This window comes from Bos indicus, chromosome 12 (genome assembly GCF_029378745.1).
Source record: "Bos indicus isolate NIAB-ARS_2022 breed Sahiwal x Tharparkar chromosome 12, NIAB-ARS_B.indTharparkar_mat_pri_1.0, whole genome shotgun sequence".
NCBI lineage: Eukaryota > Metazoa > Chordata > Mammalia > Artiodactyla > Bovidae > Bos > Bos indicus.
The window spans coordinates 75,621,786-75,639,910 of NC_091771.1; the positions used below are offsets into that span (position 1 = coordinate 75,621,786).

General features: G+C 41.3%; 1 protein-coding gene across 1 annotated transcript in view; it reads right to left on the bottom strand.

Moving 5' to 3' along the window:
* The window catches only part of LOC109567086 (ATP-binding cassette sub-family C member 4-like), a 149,472-nt gene that overhangs the window by 6,558 nt on the left and 124,789 nt on the right, over positions 1 to 18,125 (bottom strand). The window contains exon 20 of the mRNA XM_070799972.1: positions 14,674 to 14,753. Within this exon, the coding sequence (XP_070656073.1) occupies positions 14,674 to 14,753 (80 nt within the window). The remainder of the gene's footprint in view (positions 1 to 14,673; positions 14,754 to 18,125) is intronic.

An 18,125-nucleotide genomic window follows, 5' to 3' on the forward strand; every position in this document is an offset into this window, starting at 1 on the left:
ACTGGAGTGCAAAAGTAGGAATCAAGAAACACATGGAGTAACAGCCAAATTTGGCCTTGGAGTACAAAATGAAGCAGGGGAAAGCCTAATAGAGTTTTGCCAAGAGAACACACTGGGTGATAGCAAATAACCTCTTCAAACACCACAAGAGAAGACTCTACACATTGACATCACCAGATGGGCCAACACTGAAGGTCATATGATTATATGCTTTGGCAGCCAAAGTTGGAGAAGCTCTATAGAGTCAGCAGAAAAAAAAGACCAGGAGCAGACTGTGGCTCAGATCATGATGCCTTATTGCCAAATTCAGACTTAAATTCAAGAAAATAGGGAAAACTAGACCATTCATGTATGATGCAAATCAAATCCCTTATGATTTATACAGTGAAGTGAGAAATAGATTCAAGGGATTAGATCCGATAGACAGAATGCCTGAAGAACTATGGGCAGAGGTTCCTGACATTGGTACAGGAGGCAGGATTAAGACCATCCTCCAGGAAAAAGAAGTTCAAAAAGGCAAAATGGTTGTCTGAGGAGGTCCTTTCAAACAGCTATGAAAGAAGTTAAGCAAAAGGCAACGGGAGAAACGTAAAGATATACCCATGTTGAATGTAGAGTACCAAAGAGATAGCAAAAGAGAGATAAGAGGAGAACCTTCCTCAGTGATTCGGATGCAAAGAAATAGATGAAGAACAAGAAGCTTGTGTAGAGAGCTAGAGATCTCTTCAGAGAAAATTAGAGATACCAAGGGAATATTTCATGCAAAGACGGGACAGCAATGAAAGGAGCCACCAATGGTATGGGGACCTAACAGAAGCAGAAGATAGCTAAGACAGGTGGCGAAGAAAACACAGAAGGCTAATCAAAAAAGATCTCTCATGATCCAGATAACCACGATAGTGGTGATCACACTCACCTAGAGCCAGACATCCTGGAATGTGGGAAATCAGAGTGGGGCCTTAGGAAGCATCCCGGACCAATAAAGCTAGTGGAGGTGATGGAATTCCAGCTGACCTATTTCAAATCCTAAAAGAGGATGCTGTGTAAGTGGCTGCACTCAATATGCCAGCAAATTTGGAAAGCTCAGCAGTGGCCACAGGACTGGAAAAGGTCAGTTTTCATTCCAACCCCAAAGGAAAGGCAATGCCAAAGAATCTCAAACTTCCACACAATGGCACTCATCTCACACGCTAGTAAATAATCCTCAAAATTCTCCAAGCCAGGCTTCAGCAATATGTGAACCGAGGAACTTCCTGATGTCAAGCTGGTTTTAGAAAAGGCAGAGGAACCAGAGATCAAATTGGCCAATATCCGCTGGATTATGGGACAAAGCAAGAGAGTTCCAGAAAAGCATCTATTTCTGCTTTATTGACTATGCCAAAGCCTTTGACTGGGTAGATCACAAACAAACGGTGGAAAATTCTTCAAGAGATGGGAATACCAGACCACGTTACCTGCCTCCTGAGAGAATCTGTATGCAGTCCGGAGCAACAATTAGAACTGTTCATGAATCAAACAGACTGGTTCCAAATCGGGAAAGGACGTACATCAAGGCCTGTATATTGTCACCCTGCTTTATTTACTTACATGCAGAGTACCTTCATGAGGATATGCTGGGCTAAAAGGAAGCACAAGCTGGAATCAAGATTGCCAGGAGAAATATCAAGAACCTGAGATATACAGATGACATCACCCTTATGGCAGGAAAGCAAAGACTAAAGATCCTCTTGATGAAAGTGAAAGAGGAGAGTGAAAAGGTTGGGCTTAAAGCTCAACATGCAGAAAACAAAGATCATGCATCCAGTCCATAACTTCATGGTTTTGGGGAAACAATGGAAACAGTGAGAGACATTAATTTTCTTGGGGCTCCAAAATCATTGCAGATGGTGGACTGCAGCCAGGAAATTAAAAGAATGCTTGCTCTTTGGAAGAAAAGCTATGACCAAACTAGAGCAGCATATTAAAAAGCAGAGACATTACTTTGCCAACAAAGGTCCATCTAGTCAAAGCTATATTTTTTCCTGTAGTCGTGTATGGATGTGAGTATTGGACTATAAAGAAAGCTGAGTACAGAAGAATTGATGCTTTTGAACTGTGGTGTTGGAGGAAACTCTTGAGAGCCCCTTGGACTGCACAGAGATCCAACCCAGTCCATCCTAAAAGGAAATCAGTCCTGAATATTCATTGGAAAGGACCGATGCTGAAGGTGAAACTCCAATACTTTGGCTACCTGATGCCAAGAACTGACTCATTGGAAAAGACCCTGATGCTGGGAAAGATTGAAGGTGGGAGGAGAAGGGGATAACGAGGATGAGATGTTGGATGGCATCACCGACTCAGTGGACATGAGTTTGAGTAAACTCCAGGAGTTGGTCATGGACAGGGAGGCCTGGCGTGCTGCTGTCCATAGAGTTGCAAAGAGGTCCAGACAGGACTGAACCTGAATTGAACTGATGGTTTTTCTAGTAGTCATATATAGATGTGAGAGTAGGACCATAAAGAAAGCTTAACACAGAAGAACTGATATTTTTGAACTGTGGTGTGGAGAATACTCTTGAAAGTCCCTTGGACTGCAAGGAGATCAAACCAGTCCATCCTAAAAGAAAATCAACCCTAAATAGTCATTGAAGAACTGATGCTCAAGCTTAAGCTGCACTACTTTGACGCCTGATGTGAAGAGCTGACTCATTGGAAAAGATTCATGATGATGGGAAAGATTGAAGGCAGGAGGAGAAGTAGATGACAGAGGATGAGATAGTTGGATGGCATCACCAACTCAGCCAACATGGGTTTGAGCAAACTCTGGGAGGTAATGAAGGAACGGAGAAGCTTGGTGTGCTGCAGAACCATGAGGTCTTGGACTTGAATTAGGGACTGAACACTACCACCCGCCAGCAGCTAGAGAGAAAACATAAACAGTTCTAATCAACTGGCCACCACATGTGGTTATCTGGGGTGTGCAGGAGGAGTACCTGGATTAAACTCATTGTCTAACTTACTGCAGCCTACTAGGTGCAAAAAATCCAAATATTCCACAGTGATGGTGCCAAAGTCCTCAGACTCTCCAGATCAAATATTGAGAAAATTCTGTACTGCTTCTTGATAAAAGCCTCAGGAGAAATTCTTCTCTCCACTTTCATATGAATGGGTGATGGCCCTTGTCCCCCGGCAAAAATTTCTGTCAAACATTTTTTTCTGGAATAAACCCTCTTTGAACGTACCATAGACCTGTTTTGCAACAAAACTGTTGAATGACTTCCTTTCATGGGTGGCCTCAAAGTATAAAACATCTGAAACCTTGACTACACAGAAGATTGGATGGAGCTTATCGCTTCCTCTTCTGCCTCCCAGGTCCTACCATCCTACCAAGTCATCAGCAGAATGTCACACACACCTGGACTCTACTGCTCTCCCTCCATCCAAAACACCTCACAAGACCAGACCTCATGGGAGGTCACCTGCTTCTCTTGATGAATGCAAATTTCTTTTATAGATTTTATGAAATTTGTGATCACTATCCTTTTCACAAATAAAGATAAGTACCTCAAGTGTTTACTATTAAAAACAAAACACACAATTGCCACACACACACACACACACACACACAAAACTCCTTTGACTGGATTAACTGAGACTTTTTTCCATTTGGTAAGTACAGAGAATCATAGGATTCAATATGCTTCTGTTCTTGGCTTGGTTTCTAGAAAGTAAAGTTGGTATTAATTTGCAATAATTATTCATGTTTGAGGTCTCTGCTACAAACATATTCTCTCCTTACTTTTTAGCTATTGTTTTTATAACTTAAAAAATATGTAACAATGTATTTTCTTCATTATTTATTAATATTGATGAAATGTATGCATTAAGAATGACATAAATTCAATTCTTCCATCATCTGTGATTACCTGTAGAATAGAATAATTAATCATAAAATGTGTTCCCCATTATTTTGTTTTTTGGCTGCACCTTGCAGCCAAAACCAAGACCTTGCAGGATCTAGTTCCACAACCAAGGACTGAAGTAGTGGCTCCCACAGTGGAAGCACAGATTCTCAACCACAGGACCTCCAGGGAAGTCCCTGTTCCCCATTATTCTAAAACTAGGAAGGTGTATGGAGTAATCAACTAAATGCATACTGAACAGATCCCCATCCTGTGTTCTCATAGGGGATTATTTTCAGCATCATTTATATAAATAGTTTTGAGAAAGGAGTATACAAACAGTGTGGTGTCACGCAAATACTGGTAATAATAAAGAACAAACCTGAAACTAACAGGGCTTATCTTTTCAATAGAGCTTCCCTGGTGGCTCAGACATTAAAGAATCCACCAGCAATGCAGGAGACCTGGGTTCAACACCTGGGTCAGGAAGATCCTCTGGAGAATGGAATGGCTACCCACTCCAGTATTCTTGCCTGGAGAATCCATGGACAGAGGAGCCTGGTGGGCTACAGTTCATGGGGTCACAAAGGGAGTCAACATAACTGATGACTAACACACATCTTTTCAATACATTTAACAATTACAATTTACTTGAATGTGTTAAACAATGTATTTTTCAAATATATCACTTCTGACATGTATTTCCTGAGGTCTCCTAATCTTTTCCTTTCCTTGTCAGGTCTGGTAACTTCAGGAGAAGAAAAATCCTCTATATTAGTTCCAACATGATGAAATACTTTCAAGAACAGTATTCACAGGGTGGATACTCTTGTGTAAGAAAGTGTGTCGTGAACAAGACAGAAATGGTCCCTGTCCTCATGGTGCTCACATCTGTCCTCCTTGGGCTAAAATGCAAAGTGCAGATGACCCACCATCAGCTCCATTTACCTTAAGGGCCAAACCTACTCTCAGGGGCCATAACTTTCAATCACCTAATGTTAACAGTAAGAAATTCCACAGAACAGTCTAAGGAATTTCAGGGGTCTGGTTAATTGCCATACAAATGGAAGCCAGCACGCACTGTCATCCCAAACTGAGAGCCCAGGTACTCACTTGTACATTCCAGGCGTTTCACATCTCGTGATGTCTCTAAGAAATATCGCCGAAGAGCAAAGAAAAGGATGCCAAGGGGAATCACAGGTATAGAAATCCAAGGAATTGCAGCCACCATCACACCCACCACACCAATCACAAGTAGAAATGTCTGAAATAGCAAAAATACAGAGGCCTGCATGTCAAGGATACTTTCCAAAGATAAACTTTAATGATTTGCTCTTAAGATTAAACTCCTTTCCTTGAAAAACTTGTTCGAACAGCAGGGAATGCTTTCCCTTCCAAAGAAATAAAATTATAGTTGGCCCTCATGATATTTGTTGCATGCACCAACACTTTGATAAGAACTTTCTAGGTATCAGCTCTTCTGATACACTCAGTAGTCCTTTGAGGCAGGCATGACTAGTTTCAACAGATTAGAATATTTGAGGTTCAGAGAGTAGGAGTTGAATCCCAAACTATCAGGAGTCATCAGGTGTTACTAAAAAGATGAGTGAGCAGGTATCACAGATAAGGAATCCAGACACCTTAGCTATGCATGTAGGGATAAAGAAGTGGTTAATTACAAATTCAGTGTAAAATATTCAGTAATAGTATTTTCTAAGTTTAGAAATGGAGGAGTGAGGCACAGGGTGAGAAGAAGCAACTTGATGGAGACTAAGTCATGGAGCTGGGAAGCCCATGTCATGTGCCATTACAACACATTTAAACGCCCAACATACAGCCATCCTTCTATCATTAGACTAAGTATTCAGTTCAGTTCAGTTCAGTCGCTCAGTCATGTCTGACTCTTTGTGACCCCATGGACTACAGCATGCCAGGCTCCCATGTCGTTCACCAACTCTTGGAGCTTGCTCAAACTCATGCCCATCGAGTCGGTGATGCCATCCCACTATCTCATCCCCTATCATCCCCTTCTCCTTCTGCCTTCAATATTTCCCAGCATCAGGGTCTTTTTCCAATGAATCAGTTCTTTGCATCAGGTGGCCAAAGTATTGGAGCTTTAGCATCAGTCCTTCCAATGCATATTCAGGACTGATTTCATTTAGGATTGACTGGTTTGGTCTCCTTGCAGTCCAAAGGACTCTCAAGAGTATTCTCCAAGCTCAGCTTTGTTTAGAGTCCAATTCTCACATCCATACCTGACTACTGGAAAAACAATAGCTTTGACTAGATGGACCTTGGTCAGCAAAGTAATGTATCTGCTTTTTAATATGCTGTCTAGGTGGGGCATAGCTTTTCTTCCAAGGAGCAAACATCTTTTAATTTCATGGCCACAGTCACCATCTGCAGTGACTTTGGAGCCCAAGAAAATAAAGCTTGTCACTGTTTCCATTGTTTCCCCATCTACCGGCCATGAAGTGATGATGGGACTGGATGCCATGATCTTAGTTTTCTGAATGTTGAGCTTTAAGCCAACTTTTTCACTCTTCTTTTTCAATGTCATCAAGAAGTTCTTTAGTTCTTCTTTGTTTTCTGCCATAAGGGTGGGGTCATCTGCATATCTCTGGTTCTTGATATTGCTCCTGGCAATCTTGATTCCAGCTCGTGCTTCATCCAGCCTAGCATTTCACATTATGCACTCTGCATGTAAGTTAAATAATCAGGGTGACAATATACAGCCTTGACATACTCCTTTCCCGATTTGGAACCAGTCTGTTGTTCCATGTCCAGTCCTAACTGTTGCTTCCTGACCTACATACACAGTTCTCAGGAGGAAGTTCAGGTGGTCTGGTATTCCCATCTCTTGAAGAATGTTCCAGTTTGTTGTGATCCACACAGTGAAAGGCTTTGGCATAGTCAATAAAGAAGAAGTAGATGTTTTTCTGGAACTCTCTTGCTTTTATGATGATCCAACAGATGTTGGCAATTTGATCTCTGGTTCCTCTGCCTTTTCTAAATCCAGGTTGAACATCTGAAAGTTTATGGTTCATGTACTGTTGAAGCCTGGCTTGGAGAATTTTGAGCATTACTTTGCTAGCGTGTGAGATGAGTGCAATTGTGTGGTAGTTTGACCATTCTTTGACATTGCCTTTCTTTGGGATGGGAATGAAAACTGACATTTTCCAGTCCTGTGGCCACTGCTGAGTTTTCCAAATTTGCTGGTATATAGAGTGCAGCACTTTCACAGTATCATCTTTCACGATTTGAAATAGCTCAACTGGAATTCCATCACCTCCACTAGCTTTGTTTGTAGTCATGCTTCCTAAGGCCCACTTGACTTCACATTCCAGGATGTCTGGCTCTAGGTGAGTGATCACACCATCGTGATTATCTGGGTCATGAAGATCTTCTTTGTACAGTTCTTCTGTGTATTCTTGTCACCTCTTCTTAATATCTACTGCTTCTGTTAGGTCCATACCATTTCTGTCCTTTATCGAGCCCATCTTTGCATGAAATGTTCCCTTGGTATCTCTAATTTTCTTGAAGAGATCTCTAGTCTTTCCCATTCTATTTTTTCTCTCTGTTTCTTTACACTGATCACTGGGGAAGGTTTTCTTATCTCTTTTTGGTATTCTTTGGAACTCCACATTCAAATGTGTATATCTTTCTTTTTCTCCTTTGCTTTTAGCTTCCCTTCTTTTCACAGCTATTTATAAGGTCTCCTCAGACAGCCATTTTGCTTTTTTGCATTTCTTTTTCCTGGGGATTGTCTTGATCCCTGTCTCCTGTACAATGTCATGAACCTCCGTCCATAGTTCATCAGGCACTCTATCAGATCTAGTCCCTTAAATCTATTTCTCACTTCCACTATATAGTCATAAAGGATTTGATTTAGGTCATACCTGAATGGTCTAGTGGTTTTCCCTACTTTCTTCAATTTCAGTCTGAATTTGGCAATAAGATCTGAGCCACAGTCAGCTCCCAGTCTTGTTTTTGCTGACTGTGTAGAGCTTCTCCATTTTGGCTGCAAAGAATATAATCAATCTAATTTTGGTGTTGACCATCTGGTGATGTCCATGTGTAGAATCTTCTCTTGTGTTGTTGGAAGAGGGTGTATGCTATGACCAGTACATTCTCTTGGCAGAACTCTATTAGCCTTTGCCCTGCTTCATTCTGTACTCCAAGGCCAATTTACCTGTTACTCCAGGTGTTTCTTGACTTCCTACTTTTGCATTTCAGTCCCCTACAATGAAAAGGACATCTTTTTTGGGTGTTAGTTCTAATAGGTCTTAGAGGTCTTCATAGAACTGTTCAACTTAAGCTTCTTCAGCATTACTGGTTGGGGCATAGACTTGGATTACCATGATATTGAATGGTTTGCCTTGGAAACGAAAAGAGATCATTCTGTCGTTTTTGAGATTGCATCCAAGTACTGCATTTTGGACTTTTTTGTTGACCACGATGGCTACTCCATTTCTTTTAAGGGATTCCTGCCCACAGTATTAGATCCAATGGTCATCTGAGTTAAATTCACCCATTCCAGTCCATCTTATTTCGCTGATTCATAGAATGTATATGTGCACTCTTATCATCTCCTGCTTGACCACTTCCAATTTGCCTTGATTCATGGACATAACAATCCAGGTTCCTCTGTAATATTGCTCTTTACAGCATCGAACCCTGCTTCTATCTCCAGTCTCATCCTCAATTGGGTGTTGTTTTTGCTTTGGCTCCATCCCTTCATTCTTTTTGGAGCTATTTCTCCACTGATCTCCAGTAGCATATTGGGCACCTACTGATCTAGGGAGTTCATCTTTCAGTGTCCTACCTTTTTGCACTTTCATACTGTTCATGGGGTTCTCAAGGCAAGAATACCGAAATGGTTTGCCATTCCCTTCTCCAGTGAACCACATTCTGTCAGAATCACAGTTGATGGAAATTTTGACCAAAAAGAAGCTGGGATAAGAACGTTGAGATGCTTGTCTGAGTTAACACTGGTTGTTCTGGGTCCTCTCAGCACCAGCACCTGAATCCTGTGCTCACCAGCCCAGGGCCTCGCCAACTTGTCACCCAGGGTCCCTGGCCCTGATGCATCTCTAAGGGATGGGTTGGTAGGTAATGCCTGTATCACAGAGATTTGTGTTTTATCATTTCACAGCTTGCCGGGAGCCAGCACGGGAGTTCCCACCCATGACAAGGTCATGCGGGAGAGCCCTGATAGGCAAGGCGAGTCAGGGCTCAAGGGCCCCCCTGGATCTGCCTGAGCGTCTACTCCAAAACCAGAATCTGTCTGTTTTACTATTTTTTGACTTTTACCAACTCCTCTGACATTAACCGGGGGCTATCCCCGACCACCTTTCTCTGAAGAAAATTAGCTTAGAGCTCTAGTTAATAAGTCTCCTGGGCATAATAGGAGTGTTTCAATTCAAACCCCTCTGATGACTTTCTAGCTTGCCTGACAGGTTTGTTCAGATTCCTGCAGCTATGCATGTGATTGTTCACAGCCTCCCAACCATGAGAGGTACGGGAAGCTTAAGATATTCTAACAACGCAGATCTTCTCAGAGAGTTAAAATTGTTAGAATAGAATTAGTACAGGATTTCTTTGTTGAGCTAATGCTTGCTGCCAAGTTTCCATATCCCTTACCTACTATGTCCCTGGGAGTGTATTGATTAATATAGTTGGTATATAGAAATGTAAGTAATAGCTTTAATGTTTATAACCTTGGACCCTTGAGTTAATTCTTTTCTTGTTATAGCCCACCACACTTTTGCCCTATACGAATGCAACTTTATCTAATGCTTTCAGAGGGTGGCGCCTGTCTTTAGAATAATCACCTTTAGAGAAAAATAAGTTTTCTGAAGAAAGGGTCATAAAATGCTAACAGGCCTCCTGGCCAGAAGATGATGCAAATCACCTAAAGCTTTTGCATATGATAAGTTTGCAGAAAGAAAGCCTGGCTTCGATAAGGATCAAGGACTGCTGACCTTGCATGACTCTACCCACCCCCCCTCCCCCATTATCCTCTATGCACAACTTAATGTATAAAAACTACTTTGGAAAATAAAGTGTGGGCCTTGCTCATCAGGCTTGGTCTCACCATGTCATTCTTGCTTCCTTTTCCTTCCTTTTCTTCTCTGTTCTTCCTTCAGGATGAATGACTGGAGCGTGGGGGCTCTCTGAGACTACTTATTTGCCTGGGTTTCTAAGACCCACTCAAGAAGGTGCCTAAGGGGGGGCACCTTCCGCGATTCAAGAGAGTGCCTGCGGCCTCCATAGTCCTAGCAAGTTCGGTGTCACGAACTTTATTAGTTTCCCATGTAAACCAGTCATATCAAGCCTCTGATCTCTCTGCTGTGCTATCCTTTACGCCAACGCCGTCCTCCCAAGGGAATCCCTGGATCCAACTGGCGCTGGACCCCGGTAACAGCTCTTCCTGATCAGCTTTCTCAGAGGATCCTCACAACTACCTTGTGAATGAGCAAAGTAAGTACTATCATTTCTATTTACAGATAGGACATGAAGTTGGAAGGCCACGTGGTGTCCTAAGTTTTCCTAAGGTATTATAGGTCATGGAGAAAGCCAGGAACAGTTTGCAGTCATGGAATTCCAGACCCACCACTGCAGGTAGAGGAGTCTGGAAGGAGGAGGAAATGTCCAGAATTGTGATTCTGTGGCCAAGAACCCTTGTGAACCAAAACTGCATCTGTGTCATGGTATCAATATAAAAAAAAAGTTAAGAGGATAGAATTCTGAAAGAATAAATTCTAATCATAAATGGGGGAAAACAGGGCTGTCTGTTCTCTCTTCTATTAGACCTACATATGAACAATTTCTTAACAACCACTGCTTTAACTGTGCATCCCACCCTTTTACAACCTTCATATTCATGGGGAAGGGTCCTTCCAGCTCCTTCCACATCTGATCTTAAGTAAAGTCACTGGGGGTGTTATCAGTGGTTGTCAGGGGGAAAATATCTGCTGAAGTTTCAATTAGGAAAAACCCCAATTACAGTTTAGCAGATTCACATTATTTGATTGGACAATATTCACCAGTTTCAGTAATCTGTTTTTCTATATAATTTAAAGCCTTTAATGATTAGCCCAGCCTGGCAGATAACCTGGGAAGCAGAGGTAAGATCAAAATGAAGGGAACTATGCCAATGCTCTTTCCTTGAATACCAATTATAGACTGGTAACTTGTTCTCCAAAGCTCCTGCTCCCTAGCTTAAGTTAAGTCCTTCAGATTTCATGCCCCTAAATTCTAAAGCAATTCAAATAGACTTTCTCTAAGATTTTTTTTTTCTACTTGCAGATCATACTATATACAGTCTCACAGAGGATTAAGTATTATATTATTCAAACATATGTATATAATATATGGGTTTACATCTATATTTGTGTGTATATATATGTATACATATTTGTGCATCTTTTATTTATTGCCAGCTCTCTCAAAGCCTTTACAGAAGTTGGTAGAAGGCAACAATAGTATCTAAGCAAAATGTCAACACTCTTGAAGAAGGAAACAGAAGATTTCTTGGGTGCAATAAACGTCCCTTCCTTGAAGCCCATTTTATTTCTTCCTTCCACATTCCTAGGAATTCCAAGGAGCCTAATCCAAGCTACACACACAATTCTCACCATCTGATTGGATTTCAGGCCCATCTGATGGCCCACCTCACCATGGGCAATGCTTCTGCACATCTGTCTCACTACGGCACAGAGACAATGATGTGTACACAAGAAACATGTTGACCCAGAACCAAGTGACCCTAGTCCTGATGCCCCAAGAAATAAGGGGAATCGTTATTTAATATGTTTATAATCTATTTGGAGCATACCATTTGAGAATTCTAGCCAAAGCCTATGATTCCATATGAATAAGTGCAAAAATTCTAAGATAAAGTCACTGAGAGTACATGGTGATTTTCATCAGTCAGAATAATTCTTTAGTTTGCAGAGAATGACAACCTACACCTAGAGCAGAAATCCCCATTAGCCAAATATTGAGGTATCTGAGACAGGGATTAGGGCTCATTCTCTCAAAAATTGACAGGGATGGTAAGACCATACACCCACTCTTAATTTTAGGAAAATCTGGGATATATCAACACTTTAAAAGGACGGTGGTGAGAATTAAATGAGATTATGTATATAAAGTGCTTACCATTCTATGTATGACAAATAGAATAGAAACTCTAAGCCCATTGTTACCACCTTTCAGTGTACTCTGGGTGCCATCAATTGGGAGAGGAAAGATGGTGTATTCATAGATTTAAGGCCCAAAAGGCTTAAGAATCCAATGAATTTGGACCCTTAGAGGCCATTCATGCTCACCACTGGAACAGCCTCGTATATCCAAGGACGTATTATAGTGGTGTTATTTTTTTCTAGATGTGGTGATGATGTCACATGTACTAAAGTGACTGTTGCTTTTCTCTGGCCACAAAGATAATTGAATCTGACGTCTATTTTGTTTGAAGATGTACTTTCAAAAATACTATGGCCAATAAACCTCATGCCTACTACAGTTTTTGTCCTCTCTGTATTTTCTTCTCAGCTCTAGGCCTTCCAAAGATTGATCACCTCAGGAATATGACAGCAAGTCAACATTTTTTGAGATGTTTATTTTCTTATTCCATATTCTCTGTTTCAAGCTCTGCTTCTTCTTGGTAAAGACTTACTGTTATGACACTCTTGAGCATTTATGGGAGACTAACGAAAAAAGTGGTGGACCTTTGAATTAACTAAACGAAACAAGATTATTCAATAATATATTCCAAAGATAAGATCAATTTGACCTTTTCTATTTCATGCACCATGAACTGGTATATTGATATCAATGGAGGTACAAAGGAGCTGGGATCCGAAATCAATGAAACTGAAGTTTTCTCTCCTCATTACTGAGAATGTTTTATCCTGAAATCAGGCAGTATCTATCCCTGTCCTTCTATACATCATAAAAAAACATGCAATCGATTCTGATTATAAGGGCTAATGAACCATGTGCTAAGCACACAGCAGGCCAGCCAGCTTTGGAAAACCAACCTTGGCCTAGCTTGTTGTAGCTAAGGAACAGAACTTTCACAAAATCTTTTCAAATTAGCAATCACTGTCAAGATGTGACACTGCTTTACTGAAAGACTGCTTCTGGGGATAAGTAACATAGCTGAACCCAACAGGACACCTTTACAAAATAAGTTTGCAGCAAAGAAAAAATAAAAAGATATATCTTTGCAGTAAAAGTACTCTGCCTCTGAGACTCAGCTTACTTCTCACTGGTAACAGTGGAAGCCTTTGGTCGTAGATTGCACTGCACAGAAATTCATTGCTGCATTTCTGTGTGTAGCTTTTGATAAATGCATTTCACTTCCAAAATGAACATGTGGAAAGTTGCCACAGCTTAAATCACTAAAAAGCAGACAGAACTAAACCACAACAAAAAATCATTCCAAATAAGCATTCTAAATGAGGAGATGAGAGCTGAGAGGATCCAACACCATTCTTTAGAATCTCAAGTTCACAGACAAAACAAAGGCTGGATAGAAGGTATGTCTGTGGTATTTCTAACTTTTTGTTTTAAAGACACCTTACAACAGAGCAATTTCCACTTGAAAAGAAATGCTTACACAAACCAAAAAGACATTTTCTGAGATGACTTTGATCCCTTACTCAAATTATTGGCTTAAAGATTTTGTATCCTCAATAACTGCTCTTTATTGTCCTTGTTCAGCTATTACTTTTCAACTTATCATTTATTAACCTTTTCTTTGTAAGTAACCACACCTGGCCTTATCAAAAAAAAAAAAAAAAAAAAAATGGTGCAACAAATACTTGTCTTCTGTGGTAATGGGTTTCCCTGGGGGCTCACAAGAAGAACCCCTGGAGAAGGGCATGGCTAAAAGAAAGCTGAGCACCGAAGAACTGCTGCTTTTGAACTGTGGTGTTGGAGAAGACTCTTGAGAGTCCCTTGGACTGCAAGGAGATCAAACCAGTCTATCCTGAAGGAAAACAGTCTTAAATATACATTGGAAGGACTGATGCTGAAGCTGAAGCTCCAATACTTTGGCTAACTGATGCAAAGAACTAACTCATTGGAAAAGACCCTGATACTGGGAAAGATTGAAGACAGGAAGAAAAGGGAATGACAGCAGATGAGATGGTTGGATGGCATCAGTGACGCTATAAACATGAGCTTGAGCAAGCTCTGGGAGTTGGTGATGGACAGGGAGGCCTGCCTTGCTGCAGTCCATGGGGTTGCAAAGAGTCAGACATGACTGAGTGACCGAACTGAACTGAACTGAATCCACTCTAGTATTCTTGCCTGAAGAATTCCATGGACAGAAGAAACTAGTGGCTCCAGTTTATGGGGTCACAAAGAATCAGAAATGACAGAGCAACTAACACTTTCTCTTTTCTGTGGTCATAAGACACATAATTTAGTTCATCTAGGCTATCTTTCCATGAGAGGTGATCCTGTTATTAAATGCCCTCACAGTAAAAGGAATCCATGCCAGACACCTGGAAGGCAGAGGGAGAACCACTTACCCAGCATGTCACTGCTTCAGACCAACCTTGACGTGACTGTGTAGACACTCCTGCCCCAGGTGTTCCTCATGTTAACTCAGCCTCCCAATCACAACTGCACCTTTCTCTTACAAACATGACCTTTCACTTAAGATAACAGGACACATTGCCAGGCTTAAAGGATCACCCTCAGCCCCTGTGAAAAGACCTTGAGAAACAGACTCTGTGCTCCTCCTGTGAGAACTCTGACAGGACTGTTACATTACCTGGATGAAATCAAGAAATGTCAGGGGCAGCAAGTCATCCATATGGCCAATGTCTTTAGAGAAACGATTCAAAATTCTTCCTGCAAGAACAGGACACAAGAAATTACTTCCCCAGATAAGCCCTTTAAGAGAAATAATTCATGAACAAACTAAAACAATATTTTTAAACTATATGCATTTATTATAGCATCATATGAAATAAGCTGATGTCAGTGGTAAAGAAAGAGAAAATAGGATGATATCTAAATAGAGATAAAATTCTACCAAATAGCAGTGGGTGGGATGTTGAAATTGAGCCCTGATTTTTAAAAGAATGGGGGGAATCTTGTGGCAGCATCAAGAAGAGTTGGTGAATTTGAGAATCTTCTCTCCTTTTAGATCCATCCTATCTAAGACTCATTCCAAGTGCTAAGTCAGTGAATAAACACTTGCAAAATACTTCAATTAATCCCAATCATTATACTAATTTTGCTTTAGTTATCAAAATTAATTTTGATGTGATACTTTTAAAATAAACACTATTATAATCTCTCTGTAATTTTTTTTTCCCCGCAAAATGGTTCCCAACAACTCACATTTCAGGAAATTGTAGATTCCTGTCATCTTCATGTTGTGAGTTTCCTATCATGGTAATGTCGTTATTTTTACAGGTGTACCCGATGTGACAAACATAGACTCATGCTTAAGCATCCAAGAAGACCAGAGGGACGTAGGCAGGAAAATGGCAATATTATGTAATGACTAAAGATCACTTATCATTATTGATTTTATTTCCCTTCTCAAAATCCACTAAAACAGTATATCCTAAAGGCTGCAAGACTGGAAGATTAGAATTGATTTCTAATGAATATCTAGTCCTTTCATGATCAAATTTAAAGAAATTGAAGCTACACACATGCGTGCAGACACACACGACTTTGGTATAGCAACTCCTGTTACCTAGACCCCTGAATTTCTTTTATAACTGAGACTCCAGGAAGCCAGGCTGCAGGTGAGACATGGGAACCTGACCTGCTCTTCCTGACCTCTGTCAGAGATGACTTCCTCCCAAGGCCTGCACAGCAAGCCATAGCAAGACCATGAATGAGCAGCAGCTGAGGGCTGAGTTTTGTGGCCTGAATGTGGCTCTGCTGTCCTCCACAGGGCATCTAGCTGGCAGAAGCACAGGGTGTGCCCATGCCAGGAGCTGGAGCTGCTGGAATATTTCACCCTTGGCCAGGCCATCACAGACTGTGTCTCAATTTTCCTTTCTCAGGTTTAGGAAATACAGACTCCAGAAACTGTCTCTCAGTAACACTTTTGCAGGCCCAATGACAACTTTTCTGAGCCTCTAGGAATGCCTGCTTTAGAGGGCAAATCTCAGGATTTAACAGGCTCATGCAGGTGAAAAAACCCAGTCATGATGCCACATAAATTAACAAGTGCTCAACCACCAACGTGAGATGATGACTCTGAGCCCCAGGTTCTGCAGCATCACGTCCCCTGGGAAAGTCCACCAGGAGCTGCAGGAAGGTCAACCTGGTAAAATGCAGATTCTGACTCAGGAGTGCTGGGGGAGCCAGAAAGTCTGCATTCCCTCCAAGCTGGCAGGTGATGCCCTTTCTGCTATTGCCCAGGCGGTTTTGAGGGGCAAGAAACTGGGTTATTATTTAATCAGTTGTGCTTCAGGAACATTAAAATCAGATGGGCAGTTTTGCAGGTACTCTCACAAAAGTTGTGACCACTCTGGTCATTTTTATACTTCTCAAAGTAGCAATTTTTAAATAAAGAAAATATATGTCAAAAATATTTAAAATGTGGTTTAAGTACTTGTAATTCTTTGAAAAATGCAACTTTTTAACACTGGCAAGATTCAGAAACACTACAAGTATGATTTGGCTTAGAAAGTGTTGAAGGAAGTATTGAAAATTTTTTAAGATTAAATGAACAGTGTGTAAGGCTCAGCACTCAGCTAGGTGAAAAGCCTTTCCCCTATGGCTACAGAGGCACTGGGAAGAAGTCCACCAATAGCTGCTTTGAAAACTATGGAGACAAGTTTGCAGAGAATGATATAATTGGCTGCTTTGCATGGCTCAGAGGATAAAGCGTCTGCCTGCAATGCACGAGACCCAGGTTCGATCCCTGAGTTGGGAAGATCCCCTGGAGAAGGAAATGGCAACCCACTCCAGTATTCTTGCCTAGAGAATCCCATGGGTGGGGGAGCCTGGCGGGCTACAGTCCATGGGGTCACAAAGAGTCGGACACAACTGAGCAACTTCACACACACACACACACACACACCACTTTATCTTTCTCCGGATATGTGAACCTTAAGGTCTGAGAGACCAAGGGTTGGCAAAGAGTGCAAAATACAAGAAGAACAGAAACAATGAGAAAAAACATCTCCCCACACGGTGACCACACAAACTGAACCTAATATCAAAGCTCATCAAAAAACTAAGCACTTATTCAGCAGTGAGCTGAGTGTAAAGTAATGTGAGATCAGAAAGTTCAACAGTTTCTTCCTTGCTCTAAGAAACATTAAGAGAACATATGGTGTTTGCAGAATATTTCCTCTGGCTTTGGGATAGACTGGGCTTCCTAAGTGGCTCAGTAGTAAAGAATTTGCCTGCCAGTGTAGGGAGAAGCAGGAGACAGGGGTTCGATCCCTGGTTTGAGAAGATCCCCTGGAGGAGTAAATAGCAACCCACTCCAGTATTCTTGCCTGAAAAATCCCATGGACAGAGGAACTTGGTGAGCTACAGTCCATGGGGTCGCAAAAAGGAGGACACAACTGAGCAACTGAGCACATTTTAACTACAGCTGTGATTTCAAGCCCACAGCCTTGTAGTAATAAAGTTTTCTCAGAAGTCTCCAAATGAAATATTAAATCCTTATCATGAATTCCTTTCTCATATATGCCATAACTCTTCATCCAAATAACATGAGGCCCCTGATGGAAGATCTCCAGGGATGTAGAGGGAAGAGGAATTCAGATGAATGGTGGGAACCCAATCCATTTTTGGACTGTTCTGTGTTCGAGGATTTCTCACATTAAACTGAATCTTGTCTTCCTGGAACATCCCTACTTATTCTGCCTTTATAGCCGCACAAGGTGAATCTAATTTCTCTTGATATGACAGCCTTTCAAATACTTGAATGAAATGAATCATATTCTTTCTAGCAACTATTCCTTGGTGCCTCAATGCTCCCTCATAAGGCATGGCCCTATATTGTCTGCAGTCTCTTGACCAGACTCAGAGAGCCAGTCTCAGCTAATGCCTTGTGCCCAAGTCTTGATTACTTTAGGGTAAAGTGGTATCACCACCTCCCCTCGTCCTGCATAGCCGGTCACAAAGCTACAACCACAGTAAATTCTACAGGCCAGATCACTTCCATCTGTAAGCACAGGTCGATTTTTGGGAACAATTGAACAATATGTGTAAACCATTCTAAGAGTGCATCCCTTCTGA